This window comes from Myotis nattereri (genome assembly GCF_964212035.1).
Source record: "Myotis nattereri genome assembly, chromosome: 3".
Classification (NCBI taxonomy): domain Eukaryota; kingdom Metazoa; phylum Chordata; class Mammalia; order Chiroptera; family Vespertilionidae; genus Myotis; species Myotis nattereri.
In genome coordinates, this window is record NC_138077.1 from 58,367,882 (window position 1) to 58,394,990 (window position 27,109).

The 27,109-nt window shown below is 38.9% G+C and overlaps 1 protein-coding gene across 2 annotated transcripts; it reads left to right on the forward strand.

Moving 5' to 3' along the window:
* Window positions 1-1,008: 1,008 nt before the first annotated feature.
* MIX23 (mitochondrial matrix import factor 23) lies at window positions 1,009-27,109 on the forward strand (the record flags this gene model as incomplete). 2 transcript variants are annotated; one of them, XM_081085256.1, is made up of 6 exons in its annotated part: window positions 1,009-1,084; window positions 6,222-6,271; window positions 15,495-15,620; window positions 21,416-21,562; window positions 26,011-26,070; window positions 26,811-27,109. In XM_081085256.1, 6 exons carry the CDS (start codon window positions 1,009-1,011, stop codon window positions 26,859-26,861), a joined length of 510 nt encoding a protein of 169 aa, XP_080941382.1. In that variant the 3' UTR covers window positions 26,862-27,109. The 2 variants fall into 2 exon arrangements, with proteins under 2 accessions (XP_080941382.1, XP_080941381.1); XM_081085255.1 differs by lacking the exon at window positions 6,222-6,271 and having other exon boundaries at window positions 1,009-1,059; window positions 26,811-27,063.

Here is a 27,109-nt window from a genome sequence, read left to right on the forward strand (position 1 = left end):
ACGGCGGGCGGGGCGTGTGCGACGTAAGGGCGGAGCGAGCGGGTCGTGCGTGACGCAGCAGGTCTATGGGCGGGGCTTACGGGCGGGACCTGGGTGACGCTCCGGACGTGGGTGACGTGTGGAATGTGTGAGTGGCGCGTCCGGCCGGTTCCACCTGGCGTAGCGTCCTCCACGTGTCCTTAAAATATTCTTGTAGAGCATGGGCATAACGGGACTTGGCAATATTATTCTTTGCATCTTAAGAAATTTAAGAAATTACTCTTTTAAAATAGAGGGAAAGTACTGTGCTCATTCATTGCGGAACTTGTGCCAACTGTAGACTCCCGACATCACGCTGCCCAGGTAAATCAGCATTTCAGTACATTTGAGTCACGCCTTTATCAAAAACACGTAGCCGGGGCTCAGTGGCCCCCATACCCTGTTGGCTTTGGGAGTATCAGGCTAATTGAAAAATTAGCATGTTTATTTCCTACTTATTTACCTATTTTTATGAAATCAAACATTTACACACCTGACACTTGTCCAACCCTTATGCATTGTCAGAAATGTCTTTTCTTGACATTTCTTAGTGATCCCAATTCTTAACAATCAAAGGCCCCTCATCTCTAGGGACGGGAGACAGATATTGGAGTGGGAGGGTTAAGAAAAACCACTTCTACTCCAGGTTTCTTCCTCGAAGGATCTGGTTGGTGAGACTAGGAAATCGTTTCCCTTTTTATAAGAAGATGGGATTAGGGTAAAACAATCCCTTCAAGTTCTGACATCCTTCGGTCCATGCATAGGGATCATTTCTAGGAGGACATGGCCAAGTTGCGATGAAAGTCAGCTGTCAAAGGGGCAGGAGTGAAAAGGACTGCAAAGTTCCAGGTTGCGAAGTGAATGAGGACCAGGGAAAAGACGAGAGCTATTTTATCGCCGATTTCCCTCGAAATATTTTGTCAGGCGCTGCCGCGGGCACCTTTGCTCCGCGGTGATTGGCTCCCGGCAGGGGCCTCGCGTTTGTCCAATATGGCGGCGCCCAGTGGCGGTGTGAACTGTGAAGAGTTCGCCGAGTTCCAGGTGATGGGGTTTTTCCCAGTGGCTGGTGTGTCCTTTCTTTTATCCCCGGGCCCTGTTTTCTCCTCTGGCCTAGGAGGGAATGCGGACAAGTTATGGAAGAAGCGGGCAATTCGAGGCTCCTTTTTCGAGCCATTGGAGGTCATGGGGGCGCGGGGTTGGCCTCAGAGAGCCAGGCTACTCCTTGGGGGTCATGGTCTCTCTGCACCGCCCAGGCCCCGAGTAACCGCACGGGACACTCCGGTGGCTGCGCGGTGGTAAAGCCGAGCCCGGGCCGGTGGGTAGCGATTGTAACAGTCTTTTAGCCATCCACCTAAATCTGTACCTAGCCTGTGCCATTCTCGTATTGTAAGTTGAGCATTTGTAGGAGATTTAAAAAAAAAAAAAGTGAACGAGAGCTTACTCGTTTGATAAATCAACTTGGCGCAAGTTTTATTGTTCTGTTGGGGTATAACATTCGGAGTCTTAGAAGAGCGAGTAATTCTAGTACCTGCCCTGGCCTTTCTAAGCATTAGAGAGAATGTAACATTTAAGAAAAACGCTGTATCTTTTATACAAGCACCAGAGATCTAGGGTTAAATATTAACCCGTGAATTAACGGGGGTTTGGATTTTGACCAAGTTGCAATGAAAGTTATCTGTTCCACTGTAGGCACAAATGTGCTGCTGTCTAGATTACAAATGTATTTTTTTAAAAATATTTTCTATTGATTTCAGAGAGAGAGAGATGGAAATATCAATGATGTTAGTATCATTGATGGCGCTGGGGATCAAGCCTGCTACCCAGGCATGTGCCCTTCCCAGAATGGAACCTAGGACCCCTCAGTCTGCAGGTCCATGCCCTATCCACTGAGCCAAACCAGCTAGAGCTACAAATGTATTTTTAACTAAAGGTATTGAAAAATTATTTCACATGTCATTGACCTATCTGTAGTCAGCTTTGTGCTTTGAGCCATTTTGTAGGGAGTGGTATTCTTGAAGATAACCTCAACAGACCCAATTCTGTGACAATCCATTTGGCCAAAGGACTTTATATGGGGTCTTTTTTATGTGAAGTCATTATTTGCATCCTCTTCACTACTTCAGCTGCTTTTCAGACTAGCTCAACACTGCAGTTGACTTCAAATATGATTCATGTGCCCAACAAATGCAAACATTTGTAAAAACCTTAAGTAGGAAAAAAAAAAAAAAAGACTTGAATTCTAAAGTATATGGACCGTTTAACACGTTACGCGCCAAGCCTATTTTGTCTTCCTTTCCGATTTCACCAATACGCTGGCGGCACCAGTGACTGTGCGGTCCGAAAGTATCGTATCAGTCACCGGTGACTGACGTGGCGCTTAAGGTGTTCAGGTTTGCACCATTTGTCGCCTTGGTCTTGTCACGTTAGTACTGTGATTTAACTTGAGTCAATACACCCAAATAATTGTGCAAGGATAGTTTTAAGGTTTATGAGAAAGAGTCTTTGTTAGTGAGTTAGATGTTCTGGGTTCTAGTACTGCTTCTGCCATTAGCTTTGGGACCTTGGGCTAATCACTGAACTCCTTTGGGAATTAACTTTTGAATCTGTAAAAAAAGATTATGTTAAGTAATATTTAAAACTTATTTCCATCTCTGTAATGTTATTTGAATCTCTAAAACCAAATTTCAGACGATCTCTTTTTGCTGTTAAAACACTGATTTTCCTTTTGGGAGGTCAGATAAAATGTTGTAAGTGGGGCAAAAGCTAAACTGTCGTGCAAAGCCATTCCATTCACAGAGAAAAAAAAAAATCATAAAATAATTATGATTTTTAGATACCTAGGGGAAGTTTCTAGATACTTTCTCTAGGACTTTTCCAAGTGCATGGTTTATAATGGAGAATATCCTGGGCTAAAAGTCAGAAGAACTGCTTTCCCAGAGCTGGTCTTGACACATCATTTAACCTCATTGTAAATAAGAATAACATTTGTCTCTATTGCCTCGGCACACAATAACATAAGGGAAGGTGCTGTGAAATTATAAAGCTTTAGTATAGCATTGCAGTTTAGATGAATTTAACTGGCATACTCACAAATTATTAAGCAGTTTAAATTTTTTAAAGCTATGGAACCATTACATTTTCTGTGTGAGTATCCTAAATGTGAAAAGCACTGCACTGAATACTTTCAAAGAGAAACAAGTCACGTATATTTTTTTGTGTGTGTTTCTTTTGATTTTTTTTCTTTCTTATTTTCTTGTATGTATTTTTGTTGTTGTTAATTGTAAATCATTTTTTTTCATTGATTTTTTTAGAGAGAGTGGAAGGGAAGGAGGGGGAGAGAGATAGAAACATCCATGTGAGAGAGATACAGTGATTGGTTTGCCTCCCTCATAGCCCCAAATCAAACCTGAGACCCTTTTGGTTCTTGGGGGTAATGCTCTAACCCAGCCGTGGGCAAACTACGGCCCGCGGGCCGGATCCGGCCCGTTTGAAATGAATAAAACTAAAAAAAAAAAAGACCGTACCCTTTTATGTAATGATGTTTACTTTGAATTTATATTAGTTCACACAAACACTCCATCCATGCTTTTGTTCCGGCCCTCCAGTCCAGTTTAAGAACCCATTGTGGCCCTTGAGTCAAAAAGTTTGCCCACCCCTGCTCTAACCACTATAAAGATTAGTTGTATTTTTTTCAGAATTTTATTATGAAAATATTCAGACACTACAAAAAGTTGAAAGAATTGTACAGTGAACACTGGTACCTACCATCTAGATTCTTTAACCAGTGATTGCTGTATTTATCAAATAGCAATCTCTACCCATCAATCCACCTTTTAAAAAAATTATATATTTTTATTGATTTCAGAGAGGGAGATAGAAACATCAATGAGAGAGAATCATTGATTGATCAGCTGCCTCCTGCACGCCCCCTACTGGAGATCAAGTCTGTAACCCGGGCACGTGTCCTTAACCGGAATTGAACCCAGGACCCTTCAATCTGCAGGCCAACGCTTTAGCCACTGAGCCAAACCAGCTAGGGCTGTTAAATGAGTTTTGACAGAAAGTTTCTTCATGCCCCTTCCAGTCAATCCTTGCCCCATCCTTCTTTCCTCTGACAACTAGTGTTCTGATTTTTTTCTGTATAGGTGCATGCTATATATATATATATATATATATATATATATATATATATATATATCTACACTAATAAAAGAGAAAAATGGTAATTGGCGTACGGCGATACCGTTTTCATTGGCTAATCAGGGCTATATGCAAATTAACTGCCAACTAAGATTGGCATTTAACTGCCAACTAAGATTGGCAGTTAACTGCCAACAAGATGGCGGCTAATTTGCATATGTAGGCACAATGCAGGGAGGCGAAAGGGAAAGCAGGAAGAAGCCCCCTGCCACTGACAGTGATCTGAAACCCAGGGGGGAGCTAAGAGCTGGGGGGCCCTGGGGCCGCCTTTGCCCTGCCCCCCAGCCATGATCGGAGAATCAGGCGCCTTTGCCGCCCTGGCCAGTGATAGCAGGAAGTAGGGGTGGAGCCAGCGATGGGAGCTGGGCACGGTCGAAGCTGGCAGTCCCAGGAGCTAGGGGTCCCTTGCCTGGGCCTAAAGCAAAGCCCACGATCGTGGCGCCCCCCGCTGCCACTGCAGGTCCCCGCTGCCCGGGCCGGACGCCTAGGCCAGAGGCGTTAGGCCTGAGCAGGGGCGGAGCCTGCAACCGCGGGGAGCTGGGGGTCCCCTGCCCAGGCCTGACACCTCTGCCGGAGGCCTCAGGCCTGGTCAAGGGGCCGATCCGGTGATTGGTGATCGGAGGGTGATGAGGGTCAACTCCTCTGGCCAAGGCATCAGGCCTGGGTGGGGGGTGGAGCCGGGGATTGGGGGGATATGATGGTCCCCTTGCCCAGGCCTGAAGCCTGGGTCAGAGGCGTCAGGCTTGGGTGGGGGGTGGAGCAAGCGATCGGAGGGAGATGGGGGTCCCCTGCCCAGGCACGATTCCTGGGCCAGAGGCCTCAGGCCTGGGCGGGGGCCAGAGCCAGTGATCGGGGGGAGATGGGGGTCCCCTGTCCAAGCCTGACACCTCTGGCGGAGGCGTCAGGCCTGGGCAAGGGGTCGATCAGGCGATCGGAGGGTGATGGGGGTCAACGCCTGAGGGCTCCCAGTATGTGAGAGTGGGCAGGCTGGGCTGAGGGACACTCCCCCCCCCCCACACACACACACATACCCAGTGCACGAATTTCGTGCACCGGGCCCCTAGTATATTTATATATATATATATATATATATATATATATATACACACACACACACACACACACACACACACACACACACATATATATATTTTTAAATTTTAATGAAGGATTTATTACTTGAACTCTACAAAACTACTATGAAATGTTAGCAATAACTGGGCCTCAGGGAGCGAAAATTACTTTCATTCTACAATTGCAGATGATATAAAATAAAAGCAACAAAAAATTGAAGTTTTAGATGCTAATATAACATAAATAAGAAGCAGGGCTAGATAAAATCAGACACACAATTTTCTGTCAAGAGAGAGAGAGAGAAACACTGATTTTGTTGTTCTACTTATTCATGCATTCATTGGTTGATTCTTATATGTGCCCTGACCAGGGATTGAACCCAAAATATTGGCTCATTGGGCTGACACTCTAACCAGCTAAGCTACCTGGCCAGGATATAGGTGTAAAGTTTAAGAGTTTTTAAAGTGTTTTAAATTTTTACAATTCTTATTTTTCTATTATAAAAGTTGGACTTTGCACTCCTGGAAAATATCCTATTTGCAAAATGAAATAAAATCCAGAAAAGAGTCCGACCGGCATAGCTCACTGGTTGAGCATCAATCTATGAACCAGGAGGTCATAGTTCCATTCCCAGTCAGGACATATGCCTGCGTTTCGGGATTGATCCCCAGTGTGGGGCATGCAGGAGGCAGCCAATCAATGATTCATCATTGATGTTTCTATCTCTTTCTCCCTCTCCCTTCCTCTCTGAAATAATTAAAAAATACATATTTTTAAAAATCCAGAAAAGAATGTTTAAAATTGAATGTCTGGAATCCCATTTTAACATTCAGCAACAATTTATTGAATATTGTATTAGTCTGCTAGGGCTGCCATGATAGATACTACAAATGGTGGCTTAAATACAACAGAAATGTATTTTTTCACAGTTGTGGAAGCTAGAAGTCCAAGATCAAAGTCCTGTCAAGATTGGTTTCTGGTGAGCCTCTTCCTGACTTGCCGATTGCTGCCTTCTCACTGCATTCTCTCATGGCCTCTTTGGGCTTGTAGAGGGAGAAAAATCTTTGGTTTCTCTTTCTCACAAGGACACCAGTTCTATGGGATTAGGACCCTATCTTACTTCCCTAAAGGCCTTATCTCCAGATATAGTCACATAGAAATTTTGGGAAGGCACAATGCAATTCAAAACAGTTACGGCTAGCTACCAGGCACTTGGGAAGACCCAGTGGACTGTATATAAAATGTAGAAAACATTGAGAATATGAGTAAAATGCTTTAACAGTTCAGACAGAAATAACTCAAGAGGTGATAATTTAGTTGGGCCTTGCCCAGCTGTGTGTCTCAGTGGTTGAGCATTGACCCATGAGCCAGGATGTCATAGTTCTATATCCAGTCAGGTTGCTGACTCAATCCTCAGTAGAGGGTGTGCAGGAGGCAGCCAGTCAATGATTCTCATCATTGATGTTCTTATCCCTCCCTTCCTCTCTCTGCAATCAATTAAAAATAAATAAATGAACTGGGCCTTAAGTGAATAGGATCAGGGCTATTTTCGGTAGAAGAAACAGTATATAAGGCAATTTTATGTATTTGGGGAAATAGCCAATCAGTATTGCTAGAATTCAGGAGGCACATTGAGATTACACAAAAGATTAGAACCAGGTTGTAGAAGGCCTTGGATGCCAAGGGTGAGATTAAGGAGCCAATTTTGAGCAGAGGGTGTGAGATGATCAAGCAAGTGTTTTAGGAAAATTCATCACTTGTGCCATGGTCTTTGTTCAGGCTCTGTTATTTTTGCAACTAGCTTTGTGGTAGGTCTCCTTATTTTCAGTCATTCCTTTCTCTAATATATCCCTCCTTCAATCTAATCTCCATAATATTGTGGCTTTATACTGTTATCTTCGAAATTTTAGAATCTGAACCATGCATCTAATTTTAGGCTTATATTACTAGGTCTAAAATACTTAACACGCGTTCAGTCCCAAAGTGCCTCTCTGTAGTTATATCCCTTACCACTGTCCTTATTCATGCATGTTTCTCTCCCCCAAACCCTTACCTCCTCCAATGTGTATTTGATCTCTGTTGTCCAACCACATAGGCCTACTTTTCTCTGAACACATTATGCTCTTTGTTATTTCCATGCTTTTTTTCAATTGTGGCTACCTTGAAATCCTTTTTTCCTGACCATCTGAGATCTAGTTCATATATCACCTGAACAAAACCAACTCGTATTCCTTCCCAGAATGTTTAAGTATTAGTATTTCTGTTAGGAATACTTATTTGTTTATACACGGTTGATTTTGAGTTATATGATAATAAGGTGCAAACTAAATAGACTGTTGTCTAGCATTGGTTATGGTTCCTCTTGCAACATGCCCAGCTGCTCTCTGTCCCTGTGCCTGGGGGTGCTGGTTGTCAGAGGACTCTTGACAGTTGGAGGCAAGTCTTTGTTTCTGACTTAGGAGGAACAGTATGAGTACTGCTGTAAAAATGGGGTTGGCGGAACTAGGTCTGTCTAAAAAGAGCACATGGGATCTACTGGGTGCCTACAGGCAGAGGGTGTGGAAAGGAAACGTTAAATCTGAGATTATTTTTTTGGAGTACATTTGTATTTTACTGACTTGTAATAGACCTTTTCCCACCCCCACTGCCCATAAAACCTAAAAGCTGCCCAAAATAATAAAAGGAATTTACCAGAGGGTTAACCTTAGAAATATAGTATAATTATAGAGAGACAATACACATTTACTCTTCCCTACTACTAAATATGATTACTCTTTCAGTACTGAAATTGAGATTTTACCCCACAATTATAGGTAAGACAGAAAATGAAATTCCAAGATAAAGTACATAAATAATTTTAAAGAGTCAGTCTAAAATTAGAGATTCATGATATACTAGAATCTCTTCTTGTTTTGAGGAAGGTGAAAGATAGGAGAAGGTAAGGCACTATAAAATTTGAAGAGTTTTCTTTGTTATGCTTTGACATTTTGCAGCTGATTAGGGTTCCAGGTTCTACACAAAGATGTAGCCTATGGAGAACCACTGAAGTGTGTGTATTTCTGTGAACTTCAGTTGCAGTTTATTGTATACTAGAGGCCTGGTGCATGAAATTTGTGCATGGGGTGGGGGATCCCTCAGCCAGGCCTGCACCCTCTTCAATCCGGAATCCATCTCGCAATCTGGAACCCCAGGCTCCTAACCACTCACTTGCCTGCCTGCCTGATCTCCCTAACTGCCTAACTGCTCCTCCCTGCTGGCCTGATCCCCCTAACTGCTCTCCCCTCCTGGCCTGATCCCCCTAACTGCCTAACTGCTCTCCCTTTCTCTCTGTGCCCTTCGACCCGGCACAGGTGTGCTGAGAGCTCTCCGCCTTGGCCCCACCCCCATCCTGATTAGTTGTTATGTGCCAGAGTCCCGGCCAATTTGTATATTCCTCTATTAGTATAGATAAGCTACCAAGGACATTTTCTTGGTTGAATTTGTGAGAGAGGGTATGTGATTAGGGCTAGGCATCAGGTAGGTAGTAATTCTTTATGAATGAGACACATTTAATGGCAGTACTTTTGTACCTACATTAATCTTCCATTGCCGTTAGTCTGTGAGGGCCGCCCAGGCTTTCTTCTAGAGTCCAACAGTTTACAACCGGTATGCTGCAAGAATTTTTAAAACATGCAATACCTGACTAGTCAGGGGCACTGACCTCTTTTCCCATAGGTTCCCAAATAAAAAAACAACAACAGCTAACACAATAATAGTTGCTTGGTGTGAATGAATCAAAATTATACCTGTTTGTGCATTTTGTTTTTGTTTTTGTTTTTTTGTCACATAGGCATATCTATTTTTTGGTGTGCCTCAGAATTAGTTTATTTGTACCATGAGATGGAAAGAGTTGAAAATCACTGCTCTAGACCTCTAGTTGTCTTGAGAGCTCTAGCATTTTTTCCACTATAACGAAATGTGTGCCTAGTGGGTTTATAGTTCTTTTCCTTCTCCCTTTAGAATTTTGGGGAAAATTTCCCTTATCTTTTAGCTTTTCTAGTATCTTTTCTGTGACATTTAAGAATAGCTTATAGTACTCAGCAATCCCTGAACAAGTACAGTATTAGTTTAGAGCAGTGATGGCAAATCTATGACACGCATGTCAGAGGTGACACACGAACTCATTTTTTTGTTGATTTTAAGTTAGGGTTTTTCAAAATGCTGACACGCCGAGCTCAAAAGGTTCGCCATCACTGTGCTAGTGGCTACTTACATTGGACAGCACAAATTCCACCATCACAAAAAGATCTAATGGATAGTGCTGAATTTAAGAAAATATGACAGTCTCTAAACCAGTGATGGCGAACCTTTTGAGCTCGGCATGTCAGCATTTTGAAAAACCCTAACTAACTCTGGTGCCGTGTCACATATAGAAATTTTTTGATATTTGCAACCATAGTAAAACAAAGACTTATATTTTTGATATTTATTTTATATATTTAAATGCCATGTAACAAAGAAAAATCAACCAAAAAAATGAGTACTTGTGTCATAGGTTCGCCATCACTGCACTAGCAGCATGTGGCTCTTGAGCACTTCATTTATGGCCAGTGCAACTGAGGAACTAAATTTTAAATTTTATTTAATTTTAATTAAAGGAACCTCATGTGGCTAGTCTGTACCATATGAAAACCAAGCTCTAGGTCAAATATATTTTTTTTTTATCTTTTATTTCTTCTAGGTCAAATATTGATAATTTTCTAGCACACAGAGAAGAATTGTTATAGTTGATAATCCACATTTGTAGGTTCTATTGATTGATTCATTCATCACCTAGTAATGCAGATGAATTCCCACTGCTGTATAAGTAATTTAACAGTCTGTCCAAATAGTTTTATTGGAGGAAATTTGACTGTATAGCTACCATCAAATTCAAAATTGGTTAAAGTTCCAGGTAAATCAAAACCCTAGGCAGTATCAAGTTAGGTAATCTTCCACCCTGATTGCTGTATCAGTCTCCTAACTAGTATCTCTACATCTACTCTTATTCTTCTGCATTCCATTTTCTACACTTTTTTGTGTGTGTTAATCCTCACCTGAGAATATTTTTTCCATTATTTTTAGAGAGAGTGGAAGCGGGGGGAGAGAAACATTGATGTGAGAGGCATCAATTAGTTGCTTTCTGCACACGCCCTGACTGAGGCTGGGGATTGAGCCTGCAACCTAGGTACATGCCCTTGACCAGAATAGAACCCGTGAACCTTCGGTCCGCAGGCTGATGCTCTATCCACTGATCCAAACACTTTAATGTGGAGCCCTAGCTACACAATGAATTATCCCTGTGCCACCTGCCCATTAGTCATTTAATACTTTAAACAATCATTTCAGAACATAAGTCTGATCATGTAGTCCCACTGTACCTAAATACTTCATTGGTTCTCCATTGCTCCCAGGAAAAAGACTAAGATCCTATCATATGACCTATAATGGTTTGTCCTCATTTACACCATGTTTTCTCTTACTATCTGTACTTAAGCCGTATTAACTTTTGAGTCCGTTAAATACTTTATTTAAATGACTGCCCGGGTTACCCATGATTTCCACCCTGCTGAATCTAAAAGTTAATTTCTGTTCATATCTTTCTTTTCTTTTTTTTTTTATATATTTTTTATTGATTTTTTACAGAGAAGAAGGGAGAGAGATAGAGAGTTAGAAACATCGGTGAGAGAGAAACATCGATCAACTGCCTCCTGCACATCTCCTACTGGGGATGTGCCCGCAACCCAGGTACATGCCCTTGACCAGAATCGAACCTGGGACCTTTCAGTCCGCAGGCCGACGCTCTATCCACTGAGCCAAACCGGTTTCGGCATCTGTTCATATCTTTCTTAGTAAAGTTCAACACAGTTGACCATTCTTGGAGCCTCTCTTCATCTGACTTCTGTGACATAATAGTCTTCCTCGTGTAGTTTTAGATGCTGGAGTTCCTTCTTGCCCATTGGTCCCCTTCACTGCTATGGTCTCTCAGTGATCTCTTTTGATCCCACAGCTTTAAATACATCAATTTGTTACTATAACTCTAGTCCTACTCAGTGTCAGAATGGTATATTCAACTTTCTACTCAGATATCAAAAAGGCATCCAAAACAAAACTTAACTTTTTATTCTAAAAAATTTCAACATACACAACAGGAGAAAGAGTATCATAAAGTTCCATGTACCCATTCCTTAGCTCCAACAGTTAATTCATGGTCACTCTTGTTTCATCTATACTCCTACCACTACCCCCATCCTAACCAGATTATTTTAAAACAAATCCCAAATAGATATTTTTCTATAAATATTTCAGTCTGTAGCTCTAAAAGATTACCAGTTTTATTACTAGAGGCCTGGTACACGAAATTTGTGCATGGGTAGGGTCCCTAGGCCTGGTCAGTGATGAGGGCCTTCCAGCTGCCGGCTGGGACCTTCCTTCATTCCACACTGCCCCCTGGTGGTCAGCACACGTCATAGTGAGCGATCGAACTCCTGGTTGAACTCCCAAGGGGACATTTGCATATTAGCTTTTTATATATATAGTTTATTTTTCTAAATATATTTTTATTAATTTCAGAGAGGGAGAGAGAAACCAGTGATGAGAGAGAATCACTGATTGTCTGCCTCCTGCATGTCCCACACTGGCAATCAAGCCCACAACCCAGGCATGTGCCCTGACCGGGAATCGAACCATGACCTCCTGGTTCAAAGATCACTGCTCAACTACTGGGCCACACTGGCCAGGCTAAAAGGTTACAGTTTTAAACATAATACAAGTATAACATAATACAAGTAATGCAATTAATAATAATCCTAAATATCATCAAATACCCTGTGAGTCACAATAGAACTATTGATCTGCCCACTCCTAAATCTTTTCTTCCCCTCAGCCTCTTCCTCATCGTCAATTAATGCTACAACATCCATTCAGTTGCTCAGGCCTCAAACTTAAAAGTTATCCCATTTTCTTTTCTCACCCACTACCCCTACCAATTCAGCAGCAAGTTCTATCAGCTTTATTATCAAAATAAACCCTGAATCCAGTTTCCTCTTCCTAAGTCTACTGCTACCACTTTATCAAACTACCTTTATCTTGCCTAGACTACCATAGTATGCTAAATGGTCACCTTGTTTCCATTCCTCTCTCTAGTGCATTCTCTACATAGCAGCCAAAGTTATCTTTTAAAAAATTAGTTGTTTATATCATCCCCTTGCCTAAAATTTTGTTACCTTTAGAACAGAATCCTTTATTGTTTCCATGGTCTCTTGCCCTTCATTTTATTCTGCTCTGACCTTACCTTATATGACTTTCTCCCTTACTCACTCCTAGCTCACTTAACGTTCTTTTAGTTCTTCAAACACCCCAAAGTTTGTTCTTGTCTCATTATTTTTATTATTCCCCCAGATGCGCTTATAGTTGGCTCATTCATATTTAGGTCTCAGCTCAAATGCTTCATCCTCACAGTGGCCTTGATCTCCCTATCTAAGGTAGACCCTTCCATCCCACCCAGTCACTCTTCATCCCTGTTACCCCTTATCTGTGGTTTCATCCTGTGGTCAACCACAGTCTGAAAATACTACATGGAAAATTCCAAAAAGAAACAATTCATAAGTTTTAAATTACACAACTTTCTGAGTAGCGTGCTGTCCTGCTCCATTCCACCCAGGACATAAGTCAGTGAATCATCTCTTTGGTCCCTGTTCATTAATCATTTAGTAGTTGTCTTGATTGTCAGATCTACTATCTTGATATTGCAGTGCTTGTATTCATTAATAATGGCCCAGAGCATAAGAGTAGTGATGCTGGCAATTCAGATATGTCAAGAAGAAGCCATAAATGGCTTTCTTTAAGTGAAAAGGTATGCATGTATAAGGGAAAACACAGTATATATAGGGTTTAGTACTGTTCGTGATTTCAGGCATCCACTGGGGGTCTTGGAATATATCTCCAGTGAATAATGGGGGACTACTTTATTGAAATTATCTTGCCTATCTCCGAGAATTTTTCTCCATAAACACAAGGAGTTTTTCTGTTTCATTTACCACGATAGTCCTGGTGTTTAGAATGATGTCTGACATAAATTAGACATTAGTGAATATTTTTTAATGAACAGTGAATTAATAAATGAGTGAACTCTGTGGTACTGTCTCTAATTACATATGTTTTTAGAAGATTATTGAGGCCTCTCAGTCAAGGAAAGCTTTATCTAAAGGGTATAACTTAAATGTTGGCTCAGAAGATCGGTTTGATTTTAAAAGAGGCTCTTTTTTTTAATAGTCAAGTTATAGGAGATCAAGTTAACAAGGTAGGTCCCTCTCTGCTACTTACTTACTTTTTGACTCTCTAAATAGTGCTAACCATCATTTGTTTGGAATTTGCCATTTACTGACATGATACATCCTGTACTGTACATAACACATTATTTAAAGTTGCTTAGTGAATATGTTGAGATTAACCCCTAAGAATTCCAGTGTACAGAGAATGATGATGCTATTGACAAAAATAGAAACATGCAAGAAGAGGAGATAAGATAGTGAAGTTGTTTTTAGACCTGGTGTTGGCCTGTGTTTTATTAATCGAAATTATGAGCCTTCTAAAAGCAGTTTTATTTCTAGATTGAAACTAGAAAAGATCGTTAAATTACTAATGAAAGATTAGTGGTCTGAGTGGTTATTATAATTGGGAACAACCTAAATGTTCACTAATGGGTAAGTGGTCAGAAAAGTTGTGCTACCTGCACAGGATAAAATAATTATTAATAACAAGGGCAAAATGCTCATGGTATAATGTCATGAAGTTGGACTTTAAACTGTTACATAGTATCTCAGTTTTATAAAAATATTCATAGATATTTATAGGAAAAAACTGAAGGGACATGTTAAAATACTGATAATGGTTAACTGAGTGATTTTAACTTTAAAATTTTTTTCTAATTTGAATTTGTAATGCTTTAATGCTAGTAAAAATATTTAACAAATGGATAAAGAAAGAAATAAAGGAGTTGGTTTCTGTCTAGATTAAAGTTTGGCAAAGGAAAGAAATAGAATGTTATGCTGAGGGAAATAGAAGATCTAATTGGCTTTATTGAATGATTAATGAATCAGACAGCATCCCATCTAGCAAATAGAAGAGACTTTCCTGATTTTCATACACATTAATATAGAATGTGAACTTGGATGTTGTCAGTAATAAATCTCTTCCTAGAATTGTATGCTCCTGTTTTCTTGATGATTTTGCAGAGATCATGTTTGTTTGTTTATGGGTGGGGGGGAGGGGGCAGGTTTAAGAAAACATTTAAAGAGAAAGGTATACTACACCTTTTCTAGTGTTTATATTATTTGGAGACAGGATGTAGCTAACTCCCAATTTCTCTGACAAATGTATGCTAGTCAAAATGTTGGGAGAAGGGACTATGCTACGAAGGCTTACTCACCAAAATCCAAGTCCTCTTGCCTGTTACCATTTTTCTTTCGGTTGGTTTGAGAGTTGCAGCCTTTCTCGGGAGGATGTCTTTGGGAAGTGTGAGGCTAGAGTTCCTAAGAAAGGTAAAGCTGATTCTTGCTTGTTCTATAAACAAGAGAGCCATGAAGAGATGTGATTTCTTCTCTAGCAGCATATTTTGTATTACTTATTTTTGTCACAAAAATTATACCACATGTTAAAAAAACAACAAAAACTTAACAACAAAAAGCCTAAATGGGAATAGATTAATTTCAGCAAGTTAACCACTACCAATAGTTTCTTGTGTTATCTTTCCAGAAGTTTTCTACCTAGCATCACATTTTAGAGTGATAGGGAATGGAATAAGCAGTTATGCTGGATTGATTTGGAGACTGCGGGAATCCAGCTCAGTAGAACACTTTATTGTCTGTACCCTGGAGATGCAAAGATCACACACTATTTGTTAAGTACTGTGGGCTTACAAGTGAATTAAACAATCTTTACCCTTAAGATGATCGCATTGGAGCCAAGGAAACAGAGCTGGTACTCATTATTAGAATTACTATTACATAATTCTTGTAATGAAAGTTTTCCTGTATTTGCACTATATTTGGCGTGGTTTCCCCACTCCTAACATACAGGGTTGTAAAATCAAGAGCTTTATGTTTTGGTTTAAATGCTTCTTTTTTAAAAAATCACTTAACTTTCCATTCAGGTTATTTTTCTTTTATTTTAAAAATATATAGGAATTACTCAAGGTGATGAGGACGATTGATGACAGAATAGTACATGAATTAAACACTACGGTTCCAACAGCTTCCTTTGCAGGGAAAATTGATGCCAGCCAAACCTGTAAACAACTTTATGAGTCTGTAAGTGTATCTTTTGAGTTTTTCTTTTGTGCTTCTATGCGTTTCTTTGCAGGCAAAATAAGAACTCATTTGATAAATGTTATAATTAAACTGTGGCTAAAATAATGACATTATGTTTTCTTCTTGCTCATACCTGAAGGTGTGTATAAGTTTTGTCCTAGTTTCTACAAACTGAAGAAATGTGTGATTGTAGGCACAGTCTGTGAAGAGATGGTTCTAAGGAATGGGAGTGGTTGTTTTTGGCTCCTTCTTGGGAAGCCTTTAACTTAAGAAAATCTTATATACAAAGGAATGAAGGAGAGAGTGAAAACAGTCAAGTAAAATAGTGAAACAAGAGAAGGGCTCAGTCCTGAGAAGCCAGGCAGCTGGTAAAACCCGTCACACCTTCTGTGTCTCTTTCTTCCCTTACTTGTTAGGAAGGGGAGAGAAGCATTTGGTGGTTGAGAGAGAAGGAAAGTCACAGGTAAATGTCTTTTCCTGAGACTTTGGTTTCTCAAATATGTATTTTCATTGACTCTTCAAGATGCCCTTTATTTTTCTCTTTACTTTCTAAAAGCGGAAGGAAATAATGATGTAGCTAAGTATTTTTTATAGTTTACTTTATCTTTTCTTTAACATAGAAGCTAAAGTTCAAATGGCATTTGCTTTTTTAGGCTCTACTGCAAGATTATTATTTGGATTCATTGTCTCATAAAGAAGGTATTTCTTAAAACCTAAAGTCCGTTTCTCAGTTATGAAAAAAAATCAGTTTGGATGAGCTTATTCATATCAGTTAAATTTAAGTGGTTAACTGCTGCTATTTTTGTTCTGCTTTTATATGAAAGTACATTATAGTGGTTTGAGAAAATCACAGGGCTGTGGGCATTGATGAGTAGAACCCAGTTTTGGAGGTAGGGAGCATGGTCCTAGTCCTAATTTATTGTGAGGTTGTTTGTTCACTTCGCTTCTTTGGGTAGCTGTCTAAAGAACTAAAAATTATGATCACTTTAGTGACCCCGCCCCACTACCCATATAATCTTTGTAACCTATTTAATTGTTTCCAGTGTTTTTATTAATTTAGAGCAGTGATGGCGAACCTATAACACATGTGTCAGAGGTGACATGCGAACTCATTTTTTTGGTTGATTTTTCTTTGTTAAATGGCATTTAAATATATAAAATAAATATAAAAAATATAAATCTTTGTTTGACTATGGTTGCAAATATAAAAAAATTTCTATATGTGACACGGCACCAGAGTTAACTTAGGGTTTTTCAAAATGCTGACACGCCGAACACAAAAAGTTCGTCATCACTGATTTAGAGGTTTATATTGTAGTGATTAACAAAATGGATTCCTGGTCTAGATTAAATCCCACCTCTGCTACTTCCTAGGAAGATGACCTTGAACATGTTACATAACCTCTGCCTTAGCTTCCTTATTTGTAAAATAGTATCATAAGAATATCTCATTCATAGAGTTGTTAACAGGATTAAATGAGCTAATATAAAGTGCTTACTGTACTAAATGTTTTACATATGAATGCTTGATGCTTCTATTATTAGTTATTGCTATTATTACTTGTTATCCTTTTGTTGAGCCAAGATAACCTTGCATACTAAATTTGGAACCTTTCTGTTTTGTATATTCTTAGGTATGGGTTTGAATATTTTTCTGTCGTTATCCTACAGCAGCAGTTTTCAACCTTTTTTTTTTATCTCCATGACACACATAAACTACTTACTAAAATTTTGCAGCATATCGAAAAATATATTTTTTGCTGATATGACAAAAAAATAGGTATAATTTTGATTCACACCAAACAGCTGTTGTTGTGTTAGCTGCTGTCAGTTTTTTATTTGATAAGCTAAGGGAAAAGAGGTCAGTGCCCCTGACTAAGTAGTCAGGTGTTGGATGTTTTAAAATTTTTTGTGGCATACCAATGTACCACAGCACTCTGGTTGAAAATCGCTGTCCTAGAGGGATTCAGCAACATGAACATCATGCAGAAGATTGTTTATCAAGTAGTTTTGTGCCAGGGATCCCATCTGCAGCACAGTGTTACCACTGAGTTCCTTCAGATATTGTCTCAGCTAAGAAATGGAACTCCATGAAATGTCTAAGCTGCCTGTAGTCACCCTGACTTACTTTAGTCCCTGACCCTTCCTTTGTAGCTGCTGAACAAGTATTTGCACTCTAATGATAATGCTTCTTCATAGGAGATGATCAGCAAAGTTATTATGAAGCACTTGTTTTAGAAATTCCAAATCTTAAAAATTACTTGTAGTAAAAATAAAATAATTTTACGAGATCCCCTTATTAGAGCGTATTCCCTTCAGTCTCTGAAATTTTTCTAGCTATATTTATTGTCCTCAAGGTAAACATAAAAATCAGTGCAATATAGCGTCTATGAACTTGGAACAGTGCTCCAAACTATTATTGGTGTTATTGTGATTGATTTAGGGTGATTCATATATACTTAAATGGTATGCTTCCCCCTTACATCATTTTGTCAGAAGTTCTGGAAGAAGATTTAAAACACACAAAAAATGCTATGACAAAAACTCCGTAATTTTTGTTTGATTTATTTTTTTAAATTGATTTATAGAGAGAGGAAGGGAGAGAGAGGGAGAAACATCAATATGAGTGAAACATTGGTCGGCTGCCTCCTGCACACCCCCAACAGGGGATCAGGGATCCAGCTGCTACACGGGAATGTGCCCTGACTGGGAATCTAAACAGCAGCCTTTCCTTTGTGCACGGGATGATGCCCAACCAACTGAGCCATACTGGCCAGGGCTTTTGTTTGATTTGAATGATACTTAACCAAGGGTCATTCTCAAGGTACTAAAACAAACCAAATTATGTTGAGGAAATTAGAATTTAATTTGAAGTTTACTTAGAATCAACTTTTGCTCTAGAAAGAAAAACACCCCCCAAAAACCCCATACTATAATTAGGACAACTGTTGGCATCATATTTCCCTTAAAGACAGAAAACATTGTTTTAAAATAATGATTAAAAGACATGAAAATTTTAGATTAAACGAAGTTTTTAAAGTTTTGATAAAATAAAACCGAAAGTCCTAGATTTAACCCCCTTAAGACTAGTTTTGAATCATTCTCCTGTTTCAAAATTGCTTACCCCAACTCAAAGGAAGTATGGTTATAATATACTTACTGTTCAGGATTTTTTTTTCTTCATTCAAAGGCCTTCCTTGCATTTTACCAAGTTTCTTAATAAATTTACTTCAGTTCCTTTGATAAGCACTTCATATAGATCAGAAACTGTTCTCCTTTGACCAAATCCTAAGTATCTGAATTGCTAATGAGCCAAGCCTGGGTTAGTGCGATATTTTCCTCTGCTAGGCTCATGTCACATAATCTATTACTAATTATCAAGTGTCCTCATTTCTTTGACATAGGTGCACAGAAAAGTCCAGGCATATTCCTCTTGCACGGGCTCTGAATTCTGAATTTTATTGAAGGATGGTCATGGAAACCAGATTAAAGCAATTGATTATACAGAATAAAAGAAAATTTACCCAGTAATTTCTCTTTACATCAAGTGGGTTCCCAGGAGGCTAATATGAAGGAGAAGTAAGCAGGTGAGGGTAGGAGGGTGATCTGCAGCTAGATGTCCATCAGGAAAGGGGCAAGTTAAAGAGGAGAATAGTAAAGGAAAGTCCAACCAAAGAAGGAAACTTAGTGGTGAGAGAGACTGAAAGGAAATTTGACAAAATTTGAATTTAATTTTTAAATGCAGATAGAAAAATGTCAACTGTAATTGAAAAATTAAAATTAAAAATATTAAAATAAGCCCAGCTGGCCCGTCTCAGTGGTTGAGCGTTGACTTATGAACCTGGAGGTCACGGTTCGATTCTTGGTCAGGGCACATGTCTTGGTTGCAGGCTTCGTCCCCAGTAAGGGGCAGGTAGGAGGCAGCCAATCAGTGGTTCTCTCTCATCATTGATGTTTCTATCTCTCTCTACTTCTCCCTTCCTCTCTGAAATCAATAAAAATATATAAATATATTTTTTAAAGAGAGAGATTTCTGACCATCATATCAGAAACCAAAGGGATTTAAAGAAAAACTGAGTTGAAAAATACTAAAATTCTAAAAACTAAAATGCAGATAGAAAAGTGAGACTATTTTGTTATACTTCTAGTTGGTGCGAGTGTTATTTCACCAGTTGCTGGGGAGTTAGACACAATATCAGTGTGATTAAATAACACCTGGTATCTGAGCAGTGTATTGAGTCATGTTGCCCCTAAATACTAGAAGTAGAAAGGATATCAGTGATTATTTTCTCATAATTTTACAAAAGGGGAAACTGAAGCCTGGAAATGCTAATTACTTAGTCAGTCTTACACAGCAAAAGAACTTCTTACCTCTCAGGATGGTTCTTTTCTTCTTTATTCTCTTTTAGGAAGAGTAGTTCCCTGCCCTCAGTGGCTCCTTTAATTTCCTGTAATTATACCTGAAGGAGTAAACAAGTAAAGAAGCAGCATATTGGAATATGGAATATGAGCCTTGAGGCTGTCTTTGTGAATCAAATGTTAAAATGAAAAAAATAATAGCATATTAGAGAAATTTACTATAGGTGAGGTTAATGTCTATCAGGCAGTTTACTTGTCCTTCTCTTTCCATTGGTATGGTTTATAATTACTAGTAATGCACTTTTAGTACTGCACTCTAGAACTGCAAAGTTTTATTCTTTCCAGGTGAAAGATACACTAGTCATTCTCAACCATAGGGTCCCAATATGATCATCTGGGAGATGTATTTCAAATAACTTATGAAGAATGCTTATAGAATGGTTAAGTTAGTGCTGTATTTTGTAGATATAATGGTTGGGTTATCCCTGTTATAATTATCACAGGTTATTCTCTCTTCAGAAAGAAGAAGAAATAATTACACGGAGCAAGTTAAAACTTAAATTTTAGTTGTAGGTAAACCACTGTTATTTATGTACCTTTATAATGGTGATAATATATTATTTTAGTGTTTTTGCTTTTTCTGTGCCCCAAATTTTGGGGATGTCATAAAAATTTGGCTATGATCATAGGAAGGTGTTTGAAATGAATCAAGGCAGAAAATAGATGTGAATTGTTATGTTAGATTTGCTACATCAGCATGAAGGTTAGTAAAAAGTTGCTCTATCAGTTGTCCTTTCAATCAACACACACAATTGATGGAATCAATAATCTGTACTTTATACATAATTTTTCCTTATTAATACTTAAACTTTAAAATCTTGAAAAGGGCTCTGTCTTACATAGGTAAGGTAACTTCCTTTGTTTTTCTTTATTGTAACTAAGAGCTGCTCTACATCACTTACTTTATAATTTCTTGTATTTGGTGACAACATGAGGCTGAAGGAAGCATGAAAGGACAAAAAAAAGAGAGGAAGAATAATACCAATAGAAAGTGGCCCAGAAGATGTGTGAGAGTGGGTGTGGGGTAGAGGAACATATGGATGGAAGAGGAGAGAAGGGCGTGGTAGGGAAAAGGAGACTAAGGCGAAGAGTCCAGTGTGGGGTGCAGGAAGAGGGGTTCAGGAAGAGAGCAGGAAGCCCTGGGAGCTTATTGAGGAAGAGCACGACCCGAGCACGGCAGAGGTGCTTCCTTTGATCTGTTTTTGGGGGATTTAGCTGATTAGCACAATCTTCTCTTCCATAGACGTAATTTTTAAACACTGTTTTAGAAAGTATTACATTTTTGTAGTCTAAAAATAAGGTCTTAAAAAACAACACTAAAATGTGATAAATTGGTGTGATTTTTTTTTTCTTTTTTCATTCCTTTGTTCTTTTAGTTGATGGAGGCTCATACCAGTAGGGACAGATTTATAAAAAATTGTATAGCTCAGACTTCATCAGTAGTAAAACACCTCCGAGAAGAGAGAGAAAAGAATTTGGACGATTTAACGTTATTAAAGCAACTTAGAAAAGAACAGACAAAGGTAAGTTGAATAAGGTTTACATTTCTGAGGCAAAGTTTTTCCAAACTTAGCCTTCAAAATAAAACAGTTTTTAACATGAAAAATTTAGAGTAAGATATGATTATTACTTTAAAAAAATTACCAAGAGATTAAAACTTCATTTTCAGTGGAAATATCCAGTGGTAAATTGGTAAATTAATGTGCATTTCATGAATGTATGCAGTGTAGCAGGTTTAACTAAAAGAAACATGTAATCATAGTTTATTTCAATTCCTGCTATTAAAAGTAAAAGGATTAATTCAGAACAATACCACACCAGAAAATCTAGGGAAATCACATCTGTATCTGTGTCCTAAGGCTTGACTTGAGAAGAAACATTTCTTAAATGTATTTACACTTTGAAAACATTCACCTCTGGTGTTATTTGTAGAAATTTGCTTCAGTATAAAAACTGCTTCAGTAATTAAATACAGATTATTAATTTCGGGACATTAACCTCTTCACCCGTTAAAATATAGTATAATTTAATATAACCAGATATACTAGAACCTCATTCTAATTTATTTCCTTACTATGGAGAAGTTGCTATGGGTCTTTGGCTCTTTTTTTGGACATTCCATTTAATCTCCCATTCCTGTAGCTTTTGCGGTTAAGAAAATAGCAAGTGCCCTCTGAGTGCTATGTCAGAGGAAGCCTTATTTTCCAAACTCAGCTATAATGTAGATAAGGTGTGGACGTCAGAGTGTAGTTAATGAAACAGAACACTTCTTATAGCCCTTAAATGTGACATGTCAGGAAAACAGGTGAAATGTACCATATTTTTCTATGTGAAATGTGTGGCTGTCTCCTGGGGGTCTCTTAAGGGGTAGTTTTCTATTGATATAATTTCGAACTTACAGAAAAGTTGTTAGAATAGTACAAGCAACTCCCATGTACCCTTTACCTATATTGACCTATTTGTTTACATTTTGTTCCATCTGCTTCACAATCCATTGTCTCCATGCTCCCTTCTCCCTCTATCCTTCCCTCCCTCTTTCCCAGTCTTCCTTTCCCTCCCACCTATACATACATACACATTTTTTTCCTGAGCCTTTTTGAGATTATGTTTGGCATGTTGTACCCCTTTAGCCTTACATATGTTGGTTATTTCCTAAGGACGGGCATTTTCTTACATGACCACTGTACAATTATCAAAATAATGTCTATATTTGAAGATGCCATGACAGGTGACTTACTGAGCCTTGCATGTCAGGTGAGTGAAAATCCATTGTGGGATCGAATCATGTTTTTCATACTGAACAGTTGTGAAGTTTGCCCTTTGTTAGTAGATGTAGCCAAACTTTGAACAGGAGGCCTTGTCATCTCTTTCAAGCCTTTGTTCTTGGAGCTGCACATGATGAGTGCACTTTCTCATCATCCCCCTGATGCTGTATGTCTCGCTGGGTACAGGATTCACCCACTGTCTCCGCTGCTCTCTTTGGTCATGAGGCTGCTTCAGCCCTGTGTTCCATACCTGCTTACTCATCAGTGGTGGGTTTCTCAATAGGGGACTTCTTCTCTAATGGTCATCTTGCTATAGTATTAGTGTTTAGGAAGGCCTAGAGATAATTTATATAATGCCCGTTAAAATATAGTTGTTTTGGGGTTTGTATTTTAACAGGCTCTTAAAGGTATTAAACAAAACTGCAGGGCAAGGCTGGTAAATCAGAAACTGAAAAATCACTATTTGCAAATTAAGTCAAACAAAGAATAAAGTGACTGTTAGTGGAGAGCAAAGTTCAGAAACCAGTGAGTGTTTGGACGTGTCACACAGTTTACCCCACCCTCAGTTCTGCCCTCTGCCTCTAGGACCCAGAGAGAATCACCAGGGTGACCACTGTAAAGGGGGAGCTTTAGAAACCACTCAGTGAGTCAGGAAAGGTAGCTTTCTACCTGATATCATATAGGACGATAGGGTAACCATGAGTAATACTTAAGCAAATAAGGAAACGTGAATTTTTTATTTACTCTGGAGATTATGGAATCAGAGACAGCTCTTTTTTTAAAAAAAATATTTTTTGGAGAGAGAGAGGGAACCATCAGTTTGTTGCTCCACTTATTTATACATTCATTGGCTGATTCTCGTATGTGCCCTAATGGAACAAGGCTCTAACGAACTGAGCTACCTGGTCAGGGCAGAAAGAAACAGCTGTACAGAGCTGTTCCAGCTCTACGTCTTCATTTTCTGTATAGGAAACTGAGACTCAGAGATACTAACTCACACCCTCAACTCACAAGCTAGTAAGTGCTAGAACCAGGACTTGAACCCATCTCTTCTGACTCTGGATTCAGTGCTTTTACATTTAGTTGTGGCTGATAGTCAAATTCTGATTACTGTAGTGGACATACTTAATTTATATACAGAGATGCTAGTCTTAAAAGCCCCACTTCTTTACCTAAATCCTTAACTCAGAAAAAGAACATCCCTTGCTGGGACTATATAACTGCTGTCCCTGTTAGTGACCTTTGAGAAGAAATTTACCTCTTTTAAGACGCAGAGCATTTTCAGAAACAACCATCTCAAAGGTAGCCTTATGATGGTGGCATTGAAATTGTATTAGTAGTTTGCTGTAATATGTGCAGTGTTCAAGAATAGAAAAAACATGGATTACCAAGGCAGACAGACAGCTCTAAGGAAGTAAATCCCATCTACCACTTGGCTTTGTAACCTTGTAAATAACTGCTCTGAAACTTCTGATTTTCAGTTTGTAAAATGGAGTTAATACTCTAACTTTATGCTTTCCTTTTTTTTTTGTGGGAGTTAAATGAAATAAAGTATGTAAGAACTAGCATGTTGACTGATACAAACTAGCAGCTCCTTTCCTTTCCCTTTGGGATCTCTGGGACTCCATATTTGTTCCATTAATCATCTTCACAATATCTCCCAACCAATGGTTTCCACATATTGTTTAACCACTACTTAAGGGGGTAGGAATTCGCTGTCTTCTGTGGCAGTGCATTCTCTCTTCGTAATTGTTCAAAGGTTTTCTTATGTATTGTGAAAACCTGCCTGCCTGTACTGGGTAAAATCACTGCACCTTACTGTTCCCTTGGAGCTATATAGGATAGGTCTAAAGCCATTGCTATGTGGTATCCCTTTAAATATTTGAGGGCAATTATGAAGATTGTCTTAGTGGCATGTTTGAAGCTTTTACTTCTCTGGTGGATAGTCCAGGCTTTGCGAGAGCAGTGACGCTTTAATAATTTCTGGTCCGTATAGCTGATTGAAATCCAAAACTGAGGTGGCTTTGGTATGTGCAGGTAGCTTCTTCAGGCTTGTTGCTCCTTGACAGCAGGGCACCAGTCGTGGAAATGCAGCCCTTCCCCGTGTTCCCCAGTGTCAGTCCTGTGTACTGGCCTACACTTTGACACCAGCTCTGAGTCAAGGAAGGGCATTTACAAGGAGCCATTGTGTCAGTACAAAGTTCCAGTCCTATTGGTATTATGTGCACGTTCTCAAACCTCCTGCCTGAGCTTCAATCCTGTTGGTCAGGTTCTTTGGCCTGGGGCTCCGACTCATGGTTGCCCAGATGGCCTGGGTCTTGACTTTGGCCTGAGGAAATCATCCTGGTTTTGACCTCTTGGCTGTCTCAACCTGTAGTTCTTGCTTTTTTCTCCTAATTTTTCTGAATGTTTTCAAGCCCTTTTCCTGGAATTGTTAGGTTCTTTCTTTTCAGGTTTCTCTTACCAGAGGTGACTGGGAATATGATGGGCCCTGACACCTGGAGCTAGCAATGGAATCGGCTACTTTTATGATTAGGTTTGGCAGTTATAAAGAAAATTCGGAAGACTTCAGAATTTTTTGCCTTAGACCTCTGGAGCTGTATGGTCAAGGTGTAGAAAACTCATGCCTTTCAAGATCACTTGGGCCTTATATAGTCCCCCTCCTCTCTTTGGTTCTGTCCCGTCGACATCCCCCCCCCGCCCCCCGCCCAGTCCATTTTCTTAATCTAAATCAGATTGCCACCTCTTTACCATCCTTTTTATTCCTCTGTGCTGTCTGCAAATCTGTATTGTAGAATCAGTAACTAGAACTGGGATTTTTTAGTTTAAGGACATGTGAATTTATAGATTTTTGATAAATCTTTCTAAATTGTCATTTATAGAGGTTGCATCCATTTATCTTTATAGGTTATTTTTATTTCTTCTGTGAACTACTTGGGAATTTGAGGTTTTTTTAAAAAGCTCTCAAGGTGATTATAATATACAGAAAAGCTTGAGATCCATGGGTTTTATAAGATTTAACAATTGATTAGTTATAGAAAGAATGTGTGTCAAAGAAGGTTTCAAAACCTAGCCCAGGTAATACAGCTAACAAAGAAAGCAAGAGCGGTGGCTGGTTTTGTTGGGAAAACATTATAGAGTTTGGTTTTAGATTTTAATTTAAATTTTCATAACTTATTAGTAAGTTTGTTTTTCCTTTCTTGCAGTTGAAATGGATGCAGTCAGAACTGAATGTTGAAGAAGTGGTAAATGACAGAAGCTGGAAGGTATGAAATAATCTTAACTCTGAGAGAACTGGGAGGGGGAGTGAGGAGAGCCCTAGGGCTCCTGAGAAGAATAGAGATCCTTCATTTATAAGCAACTGAGGGTTTTCACTTGGGAGGGGCGTTGGGGGTGCAGAGGATATGGTTAGCATCCAAATAGAATCGTCTTATAAAAACTAATTTTAGCCCTAACACAATCTTATATTGACAGACAGTCACAGAATGTTCTTTTAACATTTATGGTATGTAATTTGTTCAGATTTTTAGGAAGCAGAGTAAATAGAACAACACATTATATAAATTTACACAGTTTAACAAACGACTTTCCCTTCAAGCATACCTACTTGTAAGAAGGACCTGGCACTCATTTAGAAAAGCACAACCGATGTTTAAATACATTTTATGTTATTTTAAAAAAAGGATGAAACCTTAAACTTATTTTAGGTATTTTTGTCTAAGTGTCCAGAATATGGAACTGAAATGTTCGTTAGTTACTAAGTAAGCTAGTTTGTGACTTTTTTTTCTTGAATAATTTAAATTTTATTAAAATACTAAAATTGCCTTATAAATGCATATCAAAGCACTTGGTCGGTCAGTTTGAACTGGTGAGAAAACTCTGCTTCTTAAAACTGCTGGCCTGGCACAAATGATTATGTCCTCATGAACCATGAAAAATTTAATTTAGCCCCAGGCCTGATTTACACATGATAACTCGATGACTTGTTTCTCTTTAAATATCTTAGGTGTTTAATGAACGCTGCCGAATTCACTTCAAGCCTCCAAAGAATGAATAAAAGGATACTTTTTTAAAAAGGACCGTGTCATCTCATAAGAGCTAAGCATGACAGATATCAGCAAGACGGGCTTCCCAGGACGATCTCTGAGCCAACAGTCCAAGACCTTTTGTTGATTTCAGCCCCACTTAGCCAAGACCTCAAGTATAAATAATTCTGATAATTATGGAGAAATCAACTGCTATTTTATACTGATTCTGTTAAAAAAAAAAAAGATGTTTTATAACTATTAAAATAATTTTCTGACT